At 36.4% G+C, this 19,471-nt stretch overlaps 4 protein-coding genes across 4 annotated transcripts in view; 2 read left to right on the forward strand and 2 right to left on the reverse strand.

Annotated features, from left to right (window-relative positions):
• LOC307133598 (craniofacial development protein 2-like) overlaps nt 1–19,471 on the forward strand; it is a 1,416,430-nt gene that overhangs the window by 272,075 nt on the left and 1,124,884 nt on the right. The gene's annotated exons all lie outside the window — the stretch shown is intronic.
• lim2.4 (lens intrinsic membrane protein 2.4) lies at nt 2,862–5,284 on the forward strand (the record flags this gene model as incomplete). Its single annotated transcript, XM_079828742.1, has 4 exons — nt 2,862–3,036; nt 3,500–3,649; nt 3,791–3,925; nt 5,223–5,284. The coding sequence occupies 4 exons, from the start codon at nt 2,862–2,864 to the stop codon at nt 5,282–5,284; spliced, it is 522 nt and encodes a 173-aa protein (XP_079684868.1).
• Nucleotides 7,709–8,857, reverse strand: LOC307134185 (fMet-Leu-Phe receptor-like; the record flags this gene model as incomplete). Its single annotated transcript, XM_079829719.1, has 2 exons — nt 7,709–8,206; nt 8,306–8,857. 2 exons carry the CDS (start codon nt 8,855–8,857, stop codon nt 7,709–7,711), a joined length of 1,050 nt encoding a protein of 349 aa, XP_079685845.1.
• LOC307134186 (formyl peptide receptor 2-like) lies at nt 14,072–15,195 on the reverse strand (the record flags this gene model as incomplete). The annotated part of the gene is made up of 2 exons (XM_079829720.1): nt 14,072–14,566; nt 14,647–15,195. 2 exons carry the CDS (start codon nt 15,193–15,195, stop codon nt 14,072–14,074), a joined length of 1,044 nt encoding a protein of 347 aa, XP_079685846.1.

Below are 19,471 nucleotides of genomic sequence, written 5' to 3' on the forward strand. Positions count from 1 at the left end.
GGGAAACTGAATTATACCAATCACTTATTCTGATGTTTATGCAAGGACAACCCCCCTGAAGAAACAAATATAGATTTGCATGTTTGGCAAAACATCACCAGGAAAGATACTGGTGATGTCAATAGATCTCCTCCCTACAGTACAAACTTTGCTTTTATTCTTACAAAGTTCATTCAGCATTAATTGACATACTTATATACACTCTAAAAAAAAAAAGGTTCTATATTGCACCAAAAATGGTTCTTGGCTCGTAATCATAGGGGAACCTTTTTTAGTGCTATATAGCACCAATTTTGGTGCTTCAGTGGTTCTTCAGCGGTTCTTCAGAGGTTCTTCAGCGGTTCTTCAGAGGTTCTTCACCGGTTCTTTGACTAAGGTGCTATATAGCACCTCTGAAGAACCGCTGAAGAACCACTGAAGCACCAAAATTGGTGCTATATAGCACTAAAAAAGGTTCCCCTATGATTACGAGCCTTTTTTTTTAGAGTGTAGATATATATAAAAAAATTTAACCGGATAGTTCCTTAAAATGCATTGCAAGTGTTCAAGTGCTTTTACAGAATTAATACTTAGCCTAATAGCCATGCATATGTGTTCTTGGTAGCACTTTATTTTACTGTTCCCCACTATCACTGTAATAAAATATATATGATCAATAAGTCATCACAACAAATGTTTTTACATTGTTTTAACTCATCAAAACAAGTTCAATTGTAACTTTTTTTAAAATGAGTTATACAAGATAGTTTAATTTAATTTTAGTTGAAATTACTTAAACATCCGAGTTGATTGTACTTAAACATTTCCAGGCTGCAACTTGTTTTTTTAGTTTTTTTTCAGTGTACATATTAAATAACTGTGTAATAGTTAGGTACTAACCCTGAACCTTCCCCTAAACCTAAACTTGCACGCATGCATGTGCACGTACTGTAAAATAAAGTGTAACCATGTTCTTTAATACATATTTAATCCAACTATAGCAGGTGTAAAAAAATGGATGGGTATTTCACTGCATGTATTGCTTTGTTATAAACCAAGAAACTAAGAATTTCACTCAACATTACATTTGTGTATACAGTAATGCAATTCATAATAAATCACACAGTCCTCCATAAACTGTTTTGTAAAAGGTTGTTATTTGACAACCAAATGAGTTAAATACATTTCTTTGGGTTATCTATAACTATTGCTTGCTCATTCACTTACATTAATCATAATTGTATCCACATGGAATCAGTAATTCGATTTGGGAACGGGAAACTTTGGGTTTATTATAAACTATAGGTATGCCTGCTGAGAGCCACGGTGTGGCCTCTGTCAAAGCAACCATGCAACTCAGCATTTTGCATTGACCGCTGCACCAAAGCAATCCATTGAATATGTGCAGCTACAGAACAGTCTACTCTTCAAACAAAAGAAGGACCATTGACATCATACATACACACAGTGAAAAGTCAGACACACCAGGGCCCCTGCTCTAACCAGTTCAAGTGTATTTGTTTCAGAGACAGAGGAGGTCGCATTTAAAGGATTTTGCCACCATCAACAAAAACGGGCAACAGAGGTTGTCTATTTCTCTTTTGCCTCTTAACATCTCTCTTTCCCTCTCCACTCTCTCACTCCCTCTTTCCCCAGAGGATAAGCAAAGAGGGATTTGCCTCAGAAGCAACAAGGTAAGCCACTTTTTGTGTGTGTGTATATATATATATATATATATACATATATATATATATATATATATATATATAAAATATTTAATTAACTTGAAACGTCAATGCAGTGTGAATGGAACTGGTAGTTATCTATGATGAGCATGTCCATTACAGACATTACAATTTCTTTATGACTATCTAACCTGGAATATCATAAAGTTCAGATGTCTCAGTGGGACAGGTTTCTTTTTTTTTTCTTCAATATATTGAAGTATAACAAAAATAGCATCTGCATTTTTAAGCTCCCTGTGCGAAGAAAAATAAAAAAAAGTATAAAGAAAACTGGGTAACACAGTAACGCTTTACTTAATGCCTTTATTTATTAATATTCACACACTCCTTGTTACATCGGAAATTGGCTGTTGTTGTGTTTTAATGCATTATACTTAATATAATGCTTATTATGCTTAATATAATACTTAATAAATTATACCATACTAACAGGCCATGCATTATAAGGAGCATTACAAGGCATAATTATTGCTTTAAAATACTTTTATAATGCATTAAAGGCTTTAAGTAAAGTGTTACCGGTAACACTTTACAACAAGGCTTCATTTGTTCATTTAAATTTAAATGGGTTTGTTTAAACCCACCAACATGACTTAACTACATTAGTTAACATGAACTAACAATAAACAATACTGCTACAGCATTTATTATTCTCAACACTTACTAATACATTTTTAAAAGCGAAAGTTGTATCTGTTAATATTAGTTAATGCATTGTGTGTGAATTTTTTTTATGAATTGAGAAAAAGTTTAAATAAGCTGTAAAATATATTCCTCATTGTTAGTTGATGTTAGTTAATGTATTGACTAATGTTAATAAAAGAGATCTTATTGTAAGGCGTTACTGAAATCTATTATTGTGAAGCTTAAAAAATAGTGTTTAAATTGAGTATCTGGGTAGTTTTGATATATTCATTTTGAATGTTTATTGCATTGAATTACAAAGTTTGAAAGACGTGTGGATTGTATTTTTAGCCATGTGGTTTGAAGAGAAATTGATTGAATTATATTTTCAAGACTTTTATGACTGTGTATACAGTATAAGAATCTGTATGTGTAAAATCCAAACTTTTTCATGTCTCATTTCTCATATCTGTGTATATATCTCCTTCCTGCATAGTCACAGCGTGTGTCAGGATGTACAGCTTTATGGGCGGCGGCCTGTTCTGTGCCATTGTGGGGAACATCCTAATAGTGGTCTCCACGGCGACAGATTACTGGATGCAGTATCGCCTCTCGGGCAGCTATGCCCATCAGGGCCTGTGGAGGTACTGCATGGCCAACAAGTGCTACATGCAGACAGCAAGTATAGGTAAGCAAATGTATTCATGCACATATTTTTGTGTGTCTATAATATGCCCTATGGCTATTTTAAATCTATGTGAAGTTATAACTCAGATGTAAAGTCCCCTATACATTATACACAAATTTTGGCACCTGCATTTGAGCTTTTAGACCATGTTTTGCCTGTAGATGGCAGTGGTTCATTCTTTTTGCTACACAGAGCTCCATACACTGGTTTGTGTTGCACATTCGTATTCTGAACAGGTGCTCCAAAGTTGTTTCCCTGGTCTAATAAGATGGCATCTGAGATCACAGGAGCTGTAATGTGGTTCGTTCAAGGTGATTCTGCAGAGACAGATTTCCAAAGATCAAATGAGAAAAAAAAAAAAAAACAGTGACAAGAATTGGTTGGGATTTTGGGGGGATGAGAATAGGAGGAGGAAACCCATCTTTAATCTAACTTTGAGAACGTATCTCGTCTCTGTCCTCAGCATACTGGAATGCCACACGGGCATTCATGATCCTCTCAGGAATAGCGTGCTTTGCGGGCATCATGGCAGGCATCCTCTCATTTGCCCATTTTTCTGCCTTTGAGAGATTCAGTCGTTCCTTTGCTGCAGGAATCATGTTTTTCATCTCCAGTAAGTCACAAACGCACGCCCAATGAGCTGTAGAATGTCAATTTTAGCATATTTAAATGTAAATAAAGGGTAACGGTCAAACATGGATGTTACTTCTCTTCCTTTATCAATTTTTTAATCTATGGCTTTGTTCACACCCAGCTCTGTTTGTACTGCTGGCTATGGCGATCTACACTGGCGTAACCCTAAGCTTCCTGGGCAAGCGCTTCGGAGACTGGCGCTTCTCCTGGTCCTATATACTAGGATGGGTGGCCATGCTCATGACCTTCTTTGCAGGTGATATAAAACCTCATAGACTGCTATTTTAGAATCAGAATCAGAAAGAGCTTTATTGCCAAGTGTGCTTGCACACACAATACATTTTTCTTGGTGCTGAAGCTTCCAGTGCACATATACAATACAAACACAACAAGAACATAGTAATACAAATTCTAAGAATAAAAATTTGAAAATAGCTTAAACATTTTTTTAGGTCACAGTTACGTTTAGTCAGAATAAACATTTACATAAAAATAAAGGGGGGCATAAAAGTTCTCATGGTGCAGAGTGGATTTAATCAAGGAAATGTGGTTTGAATGTGCCTCAGGATGTGGTTGAATGGACTTTTTTTGATTACATGATAAAGTTCTGTCACAAAGGCGAAACCAGCAAGTGCATGCAGACCAAACTTTAAAGGCCTGTTCACACCGAGGACAATAACTATAAAGATAACGATAAAGGTATAGTTCTAAAAATCGTTGTCAATATTAAATAATAGCAGAGATCACACCACAGCTATAACAAAATTATATTGTTGGAATCACTTTCAGAACGATTTTTTCCAGCTGATGAACGATACAAATATTGACAGCCAATCAGAATCCATTCTGTTCTAACAAGCTTGATCGTTTAAAGCAACAGACAAACACATGCTTGAATAAACAGAACGATATCGTCCTTTGGTGTGGACGCTAATATAGTTTATCTTTATAGTTATCGTCCTTGGTGTGAATGGGCCTTTACTCTTATGATTAGCACAGTAAAAATGTAGACGTGCATGCACTGAAAAAAAAAAAGTTGTTTCAACTTAAAAAAGTACGAAGCCCCGCACATAACGTGCAGGAAAAAAACTAGGCTAATTCCTTCCCTCAGTTTGCTAAAGCGTGCACACAATTTGTAAATCGAGGGAACAAAATAGTATATCGTCTGCACGATTTAGCAAATCGAGGGAACGATTAGTAAATCATGTGCACTATTTACTTTTTCTCCCTTGCATGCCATGTGCGGGGCTCCGTAAGAAGTAAGTGTTCGTGCTGCCTTAAAATTTTAAGTTTAATCAACTCAAATATCCAAGTTGTTCACATTTCAAGTTGACAAAACTTAAACTTTTAAGGCAGCACGAACACTTACTTTTTAAAGTTTTAACAACAGTTTTTTTACAGTGTGCTGTCTTTACTAACTCTATGGTGTCCTATCAATGGTTAAAACAAGCAAAAGAGCTAAGTAAACATAATTGCTTACTCCTTAATGCGTTGATTTAATTTTTAGGTGATATTTGTTTACATGTTTGTGATTTGAAAATTGTCTGTTGCAGGGATATTCTACATGTGTTCCCACAGAATGTATGAATCCAGGAGAGTGGTTGGAAGTCGCTAACCGGAGGCAATTAAAACTGCAAGCAGCAGAAAGTTTTGACCTGGAAATACTCAGATCAGATCTATGAAGAATGCTTAACGTTATGCCTTAAAACACTAAATTGCAAAAACACACCATATCCATAGCCTGAAACAGCATTAAAGGACTTTTTTTTACACATGCAAATATATTTGTATAATTCTGCACAGATAAATATACCAGTTTTCACAAATGTTTATTTCACTTTTCATAATTTTTTTCAATAAAAATCCACATCAAATCAAATTATTTTCTGTGAAATTTCTATCTTGATGTATTACATTGGAATATATTTATGACCTCACATAAAAACTGGCTGTTTATCATATTTAGAGCATCTGTCCTTGCTTTTAGAAGTTACAGATTGCACGTGTCGTTATCCAAGTATATGTTTTGCAATATACTTTCATCTTTAGTGTTGCAGCATTTGTTTCACCATGCATGTGGCGATACGTATCAGACTTACAGCTTCACACTTGCAGCTTAATAACATAGTCAGCAAGTGTGGCACATCCTGTGTTAAAACACTGCTTATGTGAGAAGAAAAAGAAAAAAAGTTTAAAACAGGACTTATTTTTATATGTTTTCTTCAGTTATTCAGTTTTACTCAAAAAGTATTACATAAATGCATTGCCTCAGAATTGTTTGGCTTTTTATTCATAGAAATGAGCTATGGTACTTCCTGTTCTGAACAATTCTTTAAATAAAACGCTTTACCAAGTAAGGTCAAAAAGTAGAAGTGGCCTTCTAATACTTTTTCTGCTGTAAAAAAGCAATTAATTTCCTCTTTTGTTTTTTTGTTTTCTAAAAAATGCCACATAGTAGTAAGATGAAGTGATGCTATATTGTATGTTCAAAAGCTCAGGTCCCTGTTAACCTGTTTTCCTGTCTGCATTTGTACAAAAAAAAATTGTGAAAAACTGACAGCTTTAAAAGTTTCAGAAAGATATGTTGGTGGATGTAACATTTTATTACAAGAAACATATAGGGAAAACATTGAAGATAGATAACAGGCAGAAAACATGTCCTCACAGAAAGAAAAAGTTCCTGTTTAGCTAAAGGTTATGAAATATATAGGGTTTTGAAATGTTATGCAAGAAACAAATTCATTCCCCCAAGTGTTGTCCCAAGTAGTCAAACACATTTGAACAAACAAAGAATTTCAAATTGAATTTAAATTTAAGTTTAATAATGTAATAGTTTAGTGATCGAACAAATTCAAATAGTCAAAACAAAGCAGTGGTACTCAAAAATATTATTAAGACAACGGTTGAGAATTTTGCAATGCATTAATTGTACAGTATTAATCTGTATTTTAACAGAAATCTTTAGACGAACAAGTACTATAAGAACCAGAGTTGGGGGTAACGCATTACAAGTAACTTGAGTTACGTAATAATATTACTTTTTCAAGTAACTAGTAAAGCAACGCATTACTTTTCAAATTTACAACAAAATATGAGTTACTTTTTCACATTTATTTGACTGACAGCTCTCCTGTCCCCATGTTGAGAAAAGTGAGAGTAAGTGCAGAGCTGTTGTGTGTAAATGTGTTATTGTAGTTCTAGACTAAATGTGAGCATTTACTCATCACACTTGCACAATGAAGATTCTGTACTCCTCAAAATTAATAAAATCAGTCAAATGGAAAATCAGAGTTCCAAACCTCAAATATATAAATGTTAAATAAAACAAATATTTTTATGCATTTAAATCTACCTTTATTGACCAATGTTGTGCTACTGACCTTTGATGATTCAGTTAAGCCATGAGCAAAAATTACTAGATTTTTGTTTTTATTGGTAAAACTTTTTTCTCCTGCTTCCTATTCTTCCATTATCCAGAATGGCAGCACATTTTTACATCAGCCTGAGGCCTATTATTTAAATTTTGGGATGAAGAGGTCTTTACATTTGCACAAAAAATTACTTTTTTTGCTATTAAAAAACAAAATAAAAAAGCAAGCCCATCCCAGGTGAGAAAAAATAACGCAAAAGTAACGTAACGCATTACTTTTCTTAAAAAGTAACTAAGTAACTCAATTAGTTACTTTTTAAGGGAGTAACGCAATATTGTAATGCATTACTTTTCAAAGTAACTTTCTACGTACTATATGGGAAAGGCTTATGTTTCTAATCTGGCAATATAATGGTATATTAACTTTACTTATTAGCACCTGCATGGTTTCATTTTGTATATATATGATTTTCATTTTGTAAATATATGTCTTTAAATTGAAACTGCAGAGCGCACAACGGCAGCAGCAAATAATAATTTTAAATGCTATCAATCTGCTGGCAATTCAAATATGCAGCTTTTTTCCCAAGATATTGATTTTATTTATTTATTCAAAATGCCTGATTGGATAAGGAAACTAAAAAAAAAATAGCTTTCAACAAATTTCTCTTAAACTTTAGTCAGACACTGCGTGTCTGCAGTCTTTGAAATGGAAGTACAGCTTTCGTTCCTTGAGCGTTCCTGGGACTGCAGAAAGTGACTTTCCTCTGTAAGAGCTTTAAGAAAAATCCCTGACAGGTTTTGGTTGCATTGTCGTCTAACATCCAGCCCCATGCAGAAGTACAGCAACGGGTTAATGCAGCTGTTGAAATAGGCTAAGTATGAAGCCAAAGTCCATCCTATAATTACTTTCTTGTTGTCTTCATTCACAAACTTGACCAGTCCTAGAAAGTGGTAGGGGGCCCAACATAAGAAAAAAGCACAGACCAACACAGCAAGAATCCGAAGAGGCCTTGATTTGCCAGAGATCCGCGTTCTGCGTATCCCAACAGCAGATAATATGTAACAGACAAAGATGACCAGGAAGGGCAACAGGAATCCGCAGATGAAACGAATGCTGTAGTAGACATACTTTCCTGAATTGCCCCCCTCTGCTGCTTCATTCGCCTGTAAATTAAATCACAAATTCATATTCACAATATTTTCTATACATGCAGATGTGTGAGTAAAAAATAATCATTCAGGCATTTGTGAAGCCATTCTGACCTTCAGTGTGCAGTGGCTAAAGTTGTTCTTGTCAGGGAAGACCTGCCGGTACACAAAATACGGTGAACTAAAGATCACCGCCACAATCCAAACTACCACACTGACCACACGAGCAGCACATAACGTCCGTCGTTTCCTGGTGAACACTGGGCAGCAAATGCAAAGCGTTCGATCCACACTGATGACAGCCAGAAGGAAAACACTGCAGAACATGTTGGCGTACTTGAAGAAACCATAGAACTTGCAGAGAAAGACACCAAAAGGCCAGTGGTCAAAGAAAAGGCTTGAGATTAGTGATAGTACTCGTGTCAGGCAGAAGACCAGGTCAGCTACTGCGAGGTTGACCAACCATACATTAGTAACATTGGGAGTCATGCGGAAGCCGGCAACCCAGATGACCACAGAGTTCCCAGTGGTGCCGAAGAGAATGATGATGGTGAAAACGACAGTGCGGACATTGTTCATAATGGCTTCAGTGTCCACTGTAGTGTTCTCACGGTGGTTTGAGACCTCAGAGTGGCCATAATGGAGAGGAGTTGTATTGGAATTCATTCTACAACCAACAGAGATAAATCCATTAATGTTCTTTCAGTTTTTCTGTTTAACAATAGATCCATTCATAACGTCAATTTGTCAGCTAATAGGAATTTCTCAAAGAGATATTCAATCTCAATATTTCCATTCAATATCAATATTCATAATTTTATGAAGATGCACTATAATCTGTGTCAGACAAGATAAAACCATTTCGTGATTGTTACACCATGAGTGTATTCAAAGTGGGCTTGCTGAAAAAAGTGTAAGTATAGTTTAGAAAACGTAAGTTAGAAAGTGTAAGTAAATGATTAATAAACTATTTAAATGTACATCTAAACATCTTATTATTTAGACATAGTAATAGTTACTCAGTTTGTTAATAAATGCTTTATTAACTGTAATTCATGATTAATTTAGGTAGTTATAAAACATTTAGTTGTTGTCAGTTAACTATTTTTGTGAGCTCATCTAAAGTGATGCCTCATAAAGCTTTTACACATGAGATTTAAAGGCTCAGTTTTCTTCTGCACTGCTGTTCACTAATGTGAAAGCTAGTAGTTGTGGCACTGAGAAATATTTTATTACATTATAATTGTTTTATAAAAATGTTATTTGTTGTATTTTGGCACTCCTGTAATCAAGTGTTGGCACTGGTAACTTTTTATTCAGCAATGTTTATGCTTCACAGAAATTTATTTTTTATATCTGAATTAATCATGAATTACAGTAATACATGGTAATAAAGCATTTATCAACACACTGCATAACTATTACCATATGTCTAAATAATATGTGTAAATGTACATTTAAATAGTTTATTAATCATTTACTTTCTAAATGATCTTATGAACCACTTACAACTCCTAAATAACTGGTTTGTAAAAATGTAATTGAATAGTGTACTTGAATGTACTTGAATAGAAATTATAAATTGATCATTAATAAAGTATGAAAATACAAATATTGAACACATAGATATGCTTATAAATTGAGAATAGAGCAAGCTGTATTTATAAACTGCTTATTAATGTCTATTAATGCTTTATAAATGATGAATGAACTATTTACTAATGCTTAACTAATGATTCATATCATGCAGTTATTAAAAAGTTACCGAACATGTTATGTAATTTTAGCGGAGATTTTGGAAGTAAAGATTTACAGTAAATAAATATCCTGATATTTAGCTTAAATTATTATGTTTCTTCCTAGTTTTTGTTATCAGTTATGTACGTTTGGGATTTATGTTCTATCCTATGTTGTTTAACATCGTATGTTGTGTTACCATAATGACACTGTGCTTATGTGCATGGCACATTCTGTATATTATTTTTTAACTCAACTTGTGTTAAAGATAAATTTGATGAACTTTAATTTGTCATGTGCCTCTTTTACTAACTGTATTATATAGTGATTATCAGATATTATATATATATATAAAACATATTTTATTAATTTAAATGGTATAATGAACATTGTATCAGTTCATGAAATATGCAGTTTTAGATTTCATGAAATATATAAGATTTTGTTCAGTCTTCTAACACATAAGATGTTGCTACCGTATATATTTCACAGTAATATATATTTCAAGTTCTGGCAACCACAATTGCTGTATTTTTTACCGTAAATTTCACAGGTTTATTGTTTACAGTGTACAAACATTTAGGATTTCAGAAACTGCATGTCTTTGGTCATAATTATTTTATAAAACATTGCTTCAGATAGAAATGTTTGGTAACACTTTACTTAAAGCCTTTACGTATAATGTATTATAAAAGTTTTTAATGCCTTGAAATGCACATTATATAACCATAATGAATAATCGTAACCACAGTTATAATATTTTATAATACATTGTTACATCTTTATAAAGTATAATACATTAAAACACATGAAAAATAACCAATTTCAGATGTAACAAAGAATGTGCAAATATTATAATGCATTTCAACTTTGGTTACAATTACTATTATGAAACAATATAATGCAAATGCACTACAGTGTACATAACGAATACATTTATAATGCATTATACAAAAGGGCTTTAGTGTAACCAGTTATTAAAAAAAACTGGAGGTAATGTAGATGAATAAAGAATCAAATTTGAGACTTTCAGAAAAAAAGAACAAAAATAAAATATTACTATTAATTATTAATAATCTGGTGATGGATTGGGTGTTCTTACCTGTACACAGCATCAAGCGTTTTAACAAAACTGAAACACTGTAATCCTTTGTGAATGAGTCAATGGAAGCGTGTGTATTAAAGTGATATTTTGCTATGCCAATGAATAAATCAGTGGCTGGTTCTTTGACATCACACCAAGGTTTAGCTCATCTCTGCTTTTCAGTAACTTTTCTGCCCATTAATAGTATAATTTCTGCAGACAAAGATAAAACAGGCAGGAAGGGGGAGGAGACAACCAAAAGTGTATCTTATCTATCAATCTATCTATCTGTCTGTCAGGATTACCCTTTCTGTGTTCACTTTTATTTTTGTCTTGTGTTGCCAATGTTCAGTTCCTGTTTCCTTGGTTGCCACAGTTATTCATTGTTTCATTGATTAGTCTCTCACCTGTTCCTCATCATCCTGTGTTTAGATCCTCAGTTATCTTATGTTCTTTGTCTTTGTCGTATGTTCATGTTTATCAAATGCGTGGAAAGGAAATTGTAGATGAAAGGAGCTGTGCAGAGGATAAATTATGCTCATTAATCAGAATGAGCACCCGATGGTGTATTTTGTGGAGGAGTTCCTCACTAGCCATATCGTTTCCTAGGATGACATTACACTTATGGGCTGTTTTTGGAGTGGCTTGGACTATGATTTTAGTCAGCTGATGCCAAATGGTGATTATAACTGGACCTTGGCACAGTACATAAACTGTCTTTGAGTGGCTCATCGTTTACTGTGGGAGATGAGGAACCATGCAACCCCGCATAAACCATGACACCAGAGTTTTGTCACGTTGTGGTCTGTGTGTACTGTGCACTGATCATCCTTGAGATGTTTCTACCACTTGATTGGAGTCCACTTGTGGTAAATTCAGTTGATCGGACATGATTTGGAAAGGTGCACACACCTGTCTATATAAGGTCCCACAGTAAACAGTGCATGTCAGAGCACAAACCAAGCCATGAAGTCCAAGGAATTGTCTGTAGGCCCCTGAGACAGGATTGGATCGAGGCACAGATGTGGGGAAGGGTACTGAAACATTTCTGCAGCATTGAAGGTCCGAATGAGCACAGTGGCCTCCATCATCCGTAAATGGAAGAAGTTTGGAACCACCAGGTTCCTCTTAGAGCTGGCCGCCCGGCCAAACTGATCGATTGGGGGAGAAGGGCTTTAGTCAGGGAGGTGACAAAGAACCCTATGGTCACTGTGACAGAGCTCCAGTGTTTCTCTGTGGAGAGAGGAGAACCTTCCAGAAGAACAACCATCTCTGCAGCACTCAACCAATCAGGCCTGTATGGTAGAGTGGCCAGACATCACATTACAGCCTGTCTGGAGTTTGCCAAAAGGCACCTGAAGGACTCTCCCCATGAGAAACAAAATTCTCTGGTCTGATGAAACAAAGATTGAACTCTTTGGCCTGAATGGCAAGCGTCATGTCTGGAGGAAACCAGGCACCGCGCATTCCTGGCCAATACCATCCCTACAGTGAAGCATGGTGGTGGCAGCATCATGCTGTGGGGATGTTTTTCAGTGGCAGGACTGGAAGAGTCAGGATCGAGGGAAAGATGAATGCAGCAATGTACAGAGACATCCTTGATGAAAACCTCCTCCAGAGCGCTCTGGACCTCAGACTGGGGCGAAGGTTCATCTTCCAACAGGACAACGACCCTAAGCACACAGCCAAGATAACAAAGGAGTGGCGCCGTGTTCGGTGGCTCAGTGCCTACCCCTCAGACGGAGCTCATGGACTGACCTCTTTTGACGCCTTGGACGCTATGTCCACCATGGCCTTGGAGAAGGATAACTGGTGTTGTGGCACTCTCCACGAGAAAGACACTTCCCGCAGTGAAGTGAGTGACCTGGCTGCTAAGCTGTTGTGGATTCTCACTAAGGCGGTGGAGCAACTGGGACTAGAATGGTCAACTCCTGAGAAGCAGTGAAGAATTGTCTGGATGAATGGTTTCTGCAGTCAGGCCATGGCTGCCACCCCCCAGAAACCGGCACCCTTATTCCCTGAGGTACACAAGGAGATCTCGTGGTCATGTCGCATCCCCTATTTGGCCATCAATAGAGCCGACCGCAGCTCATTGAGGAAGCCAATACAACAATACAAGTGAGAGCACTGACTATTCTGATATTTATCAAATAGACAATCAAAACCAAGCCCTTAGAATATGTGGTGGAGATTTTAGATCCTCTCCTGTGACAGCTTTGCAGGTAGAAATGGGTGAAATGCCACATTCCCCCCTTCCTTGTAAAATGCTTTGAATGCAGAGAAAAGCGCAATATAAATGTAACAAATTATGTGACAAGAGAGATGCCACAAACATTTCACGTCATATAAATTGACTCTCAACTTCACTTCTGACCAAATTAGTATCTATTATTCAAATGTCTTCTAACAACATATTTTGTTCTCATTACTATTTTACAATATTGCTCAATATTTAATGCTGTGGTGTTGCTACAATTAGTTGATTTATTTCATTGTGCTCAGCCATGCCATGAGGACCTAAATGTTCAGGTTTTTCAATGCACCATTATCACAGAAGACATTTAAACTGGGAAAACATGTTGTGGCCTTTTTGTTAACAAAGAGAAACTGTAGCAGAAGTTTTTTCAAAGGCATGCATTTATTTCGCAGGTAAATATTACAGAAGAAATAGAAGTATGTAAGCCCAATCATCATGCAGACGTGGTCAAAAATTGTATCCCTTTCCATATGTTTGGCCAATATTAATTTCCTTTCTCCTCCTGCCTCAGGTAGTATTATTCATGCCATCCTAATTAACAAACATAGACATAGGCTGACATAAGCAATCTTTAAAATGCACTGTTGCATAAACATACATCAATTATATTACATGCAATACATTACAAATTATCTTATTTTTTCACAATATTTCATTTGGGCTTCAACTACTGATCAAAGAAGACCAGACACTGAGGTACATTAATTTTACATTCTGTAAGATGTTTTAAAAAGATGCATTTCAATGATATACTATTTGATAGACCTGCGGCAAATGAACAAGAAAAAGAGAATACAAACTCTTAAATTTTAGTGACACACTTAGTGCCTGCAGTCTTTGGTATGGAATTACAGCTTTCTTCCCCAGAGCCCTGGGACAAGGTTTGGCCTTCCTCCATTAGAGCTCTGTGGCAAATCCCAGGCAAACCTTGGGTGCAGAGTCGACTAACATCCAGTCCCATGCAGAAGTACATCACTGGGTTAATGCAGCTGTTGAAATAGGCTAAGTTTGAAACCATACCCCATCCTACTTTTACCACCTTGCTGTCTTCATTCACCAACTTGACCAGTCCTACAAAGTGGTAGGGGGCCCAACATAAGAAAAAAGCACAGACCAACACAGCAAGAATCCGAAGAGGCCTTGATTTGCCAGAGAGCCTCGTTCTGCGTATCGCAACAGCAGCTAGTATGTAACAGATAAGGATGACCAGGAAGGGCAACAGGAATCCACAGATGAAACGAATGCAGTAGTAGACATACTTTCCTGAATCGCCACCAGCTTCTGCTGTTCCTTTGTGCTGCAAATGAAAAAAAATTACATTAATATATATATATATATACTAAATACAATCATTATATTATTTATATATTTGTGCACCTTCAGTGTGCAGTGGCTCAGGTTGTTCTTGTCAAGGAAGACGTGCCGATACACAAAATATGGCGAGCTAAAGATCACCGCCACAATCCAAACTCCCACACTGACCACACGAGCAGCACATAACGTCCGTTGTTTCCTTGTGAACACTGGGTGCCAGACACACAGCGCTCGATCCACACTGATGACAGCCAGAAGGAAAACACTGCAGAACATGTTGGCGTACTTGAAGAAACCATTGAACTTGCAGAGAAAGACACCAAAAGGCCAGTGGTCAAAGAAAAGGCTCGAGATTAGTGATAGTACTCGTGTCAGGCAGAAGACCAGGTCAGCTACTGCGAGGTTGACCAACCATACATTAGTAACATTGGGAGTCATGCGGAAGCCGGCAACCCAGATGACCACAGAGTTCCCAAAGGTGCCGAAGAAAATGATGAATGTGAGGAAGACGATGTTGACCTCATTCATGACTTTGATGTCCACTGTAGTGTTCTCACGGTGGTTTGAGACCTCAGAGTGGCCATAATGGGGAAGAGTTGTATTGGAAGTCATTCCTCAACCAAGACAGATAAATCAGTAAATGTTCCTTTAGTTCAAAAAATAGATCTTGACATTGCATAGCTTCCCTCAGAAATTTCTATAATTCTACCTGTCATAATTTTGTAAGAACCAACCCATGCATCAGGCAGTAGAAAATCAATTTGTGATCTGATATGCTTTTAAGAGGGCTCGTAACACCAAAAGGGCATTCCAATTGTGGTTACTTAACAGCAATAACAAGGGATGCACCGATGTGTCAGCCCCTAATTGTATCAGTAATTTGTTTAAAAACAGTTGATGATCAGGGTCGATTGACACAAAACTACCGGAACTATCGTTTGGCTATAGTTATCTGTATTGGCAGATGTCATTCTAAAATCGGATATCGGTCTACTGCCACCAAAATGTTCTATTGGTGCATCACTAATAACAAGGTCAGTTATAGATTTTAAATTACTTAGTGAAATCACAGATACAAACATTTAGGATTTCATAAATGATAGTTACTTTATCCCAGTGTTGTTGGGATTTTTTGAAATCGAGATTTATACATCATCTTAAAAGCTGAATAAATAAGCTGTCCATCGATATGGTTGGTTAGGATAGGACAATATTTGGCCGAGATATAACTATTAAAAAAAAATCTGGAATCTGAGGGTGCAAAAAAAAATCATCTTTAAAGTTGTCCAAATGAAGACCTTAGCAATGCATATTACTACTAACAATATGTTTGATATATTTACGGTAGGAAATTTACAAAATATCTTCATGGAATATGATCTTTACTTATTATCCTAAGGATTTTTGGCATAAAAGAAAAAAATATCATTTTGACCCATCATAAAAAAATTATCATTTTCACCCATCAAAAATTATAATTTTCACCCATACAATGTATTGTTGGCTATTGCCACAAATAAACATATGTCACATATGTTAGCTGTATTAAAAGCTGTGGAGTAAAATACAAAATGGGCCAATACAATTAATTTTACAATTCAGAAAACATGTATTGCATTACCTGGATACCAAAGTAATAATTATAATAATAATAATAATAATAATAATAATAATAATAATACAAAAACTTGTTGGTTCAAAATGAGGACAGAAATATAGATAATATAGAATTGATGTGGATGTTCTTACCTGTACACGTCAGTTTTTTCACAGACCAAACCATCAATCTTAATGGAAACAACTGCAAAATCCTTTGTAAATGAGTCATTCACAAGGAGCTGTGCATGACTATTAAAATGTCATTTTTCTATGCTGATAAATAAATCCGGCTTGTTCATTGACATCACTTGCAAGTACTCTCTTTTCCCTTTTTCAGTGTTGCCTAATTGATCAGGTCATTCTTGTGTTTTCACTGAAGACAGAAAAGAGAAAGGCAGGAAGAGGGAGGAGACTTAAACACAAACATATAAACCCGTTTTTTTTACGTAAACACAAATGTTGTAAGTGAAGTGTGGCTTTGGCACATTCATATATTATTCATGTAACTTAATATTTAACAATATTATTGATCTGACTGTACGATGACATAATTTTTCTGCAGAACCACTTTTAAATGAACTAATTTAATAATTGCTGATCTTTACAACAGAACTGAATAAAGACTTCAGCTGAAAAACCGCAGAAATGCATTATTTTCCTGTTATCACCTGTTATTTTCCTGTAAAACTGCTTTGAAACAATCTGCATTGTATAAAGCGCTATATAAATAAAGGTGACTTGACTTGTCACATGTATTTCCCTTCCCCTGAATTTCCCCCATCCTATTCCACTTCAGGCTGGGAGATCACCCAAATATACTCAAAATCTATTGGATTTAATGTCATTTATCACTATACAGACCCACAGAAGTATACAAGAAGGTAATAAGAGTTTTTAGAGCTTAGAGATATTTTGCATATTATGATGGCTGTGGCTTTTGGAGCCATTTGGTCTCTTCTTTCAATCCAGGCAAATGGGAGATCGATTCAATTTAAATTCCCTTTGTTATCAGATGTTTCCATTTGAAAGAGGTTTCGGTTTGGTCTGAGCTACTCAAAGCGATGTGTGCAGAGAGTTTGGGGCGCAATACTGTAACGAGGTTGGCCCGTAACGCGGAGTGTCTTGACTTAATATTCAGAAGTCAGGTATCAATATCTTATTCTTTGCTACTGAGTATTTGATGTTATGTATGGATTATCTTTGAATTGATATGTAATTGGCATTATACATTTACCTGACTGTTAATAAATTGTTACATTTGATCTATTCTGACTTGATCTGGAGTTATTAACTATCTCTAGTAGAATATGAACGGGCATAATTTCAACAAAAGGTTAAACGGAATGATTAAATGGGTGACTAACTATTAAATATAAATGACCAAACAACTAATTGGATAAATTAGAATTAAATCCATTCTGCCCAGCTGAAAACACCGAACGCGCAGCAACCTTCAAACTGCTATTACCGTCGTTGGAATGAATTTAGCGGTCTTACACATATAATCAGATGGAGTAAAGATTATGCGTCTTTGGCGTGCTGTCCAAGGGGAGGGAACCCAGAGTGCTCCCCTAAAGAAGCAAATAAGCAAGGGACAGCCACCAGAAGACGAATTGACTAAAAGAATGTGGAGCATGATGACGGGGGGAGCCGCAGTACCGGGCTAAGTGGAAGGGAAGGGCAGTGGCGGAATCTGGGGAACGGCTCAGGCTTGTAGAAGGCCTGCAGCTGTGGTGCAGTGCCCGAAAAGGGCCTGGCCTTGTGCGGGAGGAAGACGGTGATGTTGTGAAACACGAGCTTGGGGCTTTGCGGAGTTTGCTCTCTCTCTTAGCTGCTTTGGAGGCAGAAGTGGATTTAGGGGAGAGGATGGCTGACTGCAAAACGACGTATAGCCCGTAAATCTGTTAATCAACGATTTTCTCATAGTGTCAACTTTTCAATGGGGGGTATCATTGGGAGGGTCGAAAGATAGGAGGCTATGGGGGAGGAAGGCAAATGTTTCGCCGGTGGGGAGGGTAGTCTTGGTCTCTTGGCGTGCGAGGGGCCATTCGAACAAGCCAAGTCCGGAGTGAAGCAGGTGAAGAGTTCGATTTCAGACATGATAGCTATCGGGCGGGGCCAAATGCTAGAAAACTGTCATGGGACAGATGTAAGTTGGCTGTATGTATATACCCCCTGAGCAAATTGTGTTGATTATCTGAACATATGCCTCCCTTTGTTAAGAACATTGTAAATCGGGGGGAACCGTCAGGGCCCTCAGAGAGGGCCTAAACTAGATATTGTAAAAAATAATATTTACAAACTTTTAAATGATAGTGTAATTTTTTTTTAATAAAAATCATCAGTTCTCATGTTATTTTAGTAGTTTATAATTTGACAATAAACATCTAAATCTTTTTGAGGAAATAAACCCTTCAAATCTGCTGATTCAGTTTGTGTTGTGTTGTGTTGTACAGATGTCCGTTTACTCAATATTAGGATTTTTCCACCTAACGCTTTCAGCTCTATGATTGGTGGTCCAGCTGTAAAATTACAGAGGGCCAAGCCATAACAAGTCAATAGCTATGTTTCCATCCAAAATTGCGAATGTAACTTATGCGCAAAATTGTAATATCGCATAAAACATTTGCGAATAAAGCACCATCCAGTGAGTCGAAGATAACATAATAATCCCTTCCTGATAAACTACCGCTAAAAAATCACTAAGAAACATAGGAGAAGTCACCATATGTAATCATTTTCATATATAATAAATTATTTGCGTCTCAGAGAAACGTGCATCTCAATAAACTTGTTGTCTTGCTTTCAGAGGCAGATGCTGCTGTTTGGGAACGCAGTCATATAAGACATATAAGATATCTTTGACAACAGACTTCTGAATGACCAAAACAGCATTTCAGATGCTTTGCAAACAAGATTTTTCCGCTGGTTAGTACAGTTATGCTGTTACATCGCGAAAGTCACATTTTTTTTTATGTGCATCGAGGAATTTATTCGGTAAATGCATTTCCATTGTAGTTTATGCGCATGTTTTCGTATCGGTTACAACATTTATCCGACTCAAATGAGCGCATACGTTTTTATCATTTTTAGAATTTAGAAACATAGCTAATGATAGGCGAATTTCAAGTTCTACCAGAAAGACTCGGGAGATAGAATGATGAATAAAGCATACATTTATTGACAGCCCAGCAAGCATAATAAAGTTTTGGCATAGGCCCCGTCCATAGTTTATAATCCGAGAGTAGCGGATCAGCATATTCCTGCCTGAAGATGAAGGCAGGGGCGC

This window comes from Gobio gobio, assembly GCF_949357685.1.
Source record: "Gobio gobio genome assembly, chromosome: 11".
Classification (NCBI taxonomy): Eukaryota; Metazoa; Chordata; class Actinopteri; order Cypriniformes; family Gobionidae; genus Gobio; species Gobio gobio.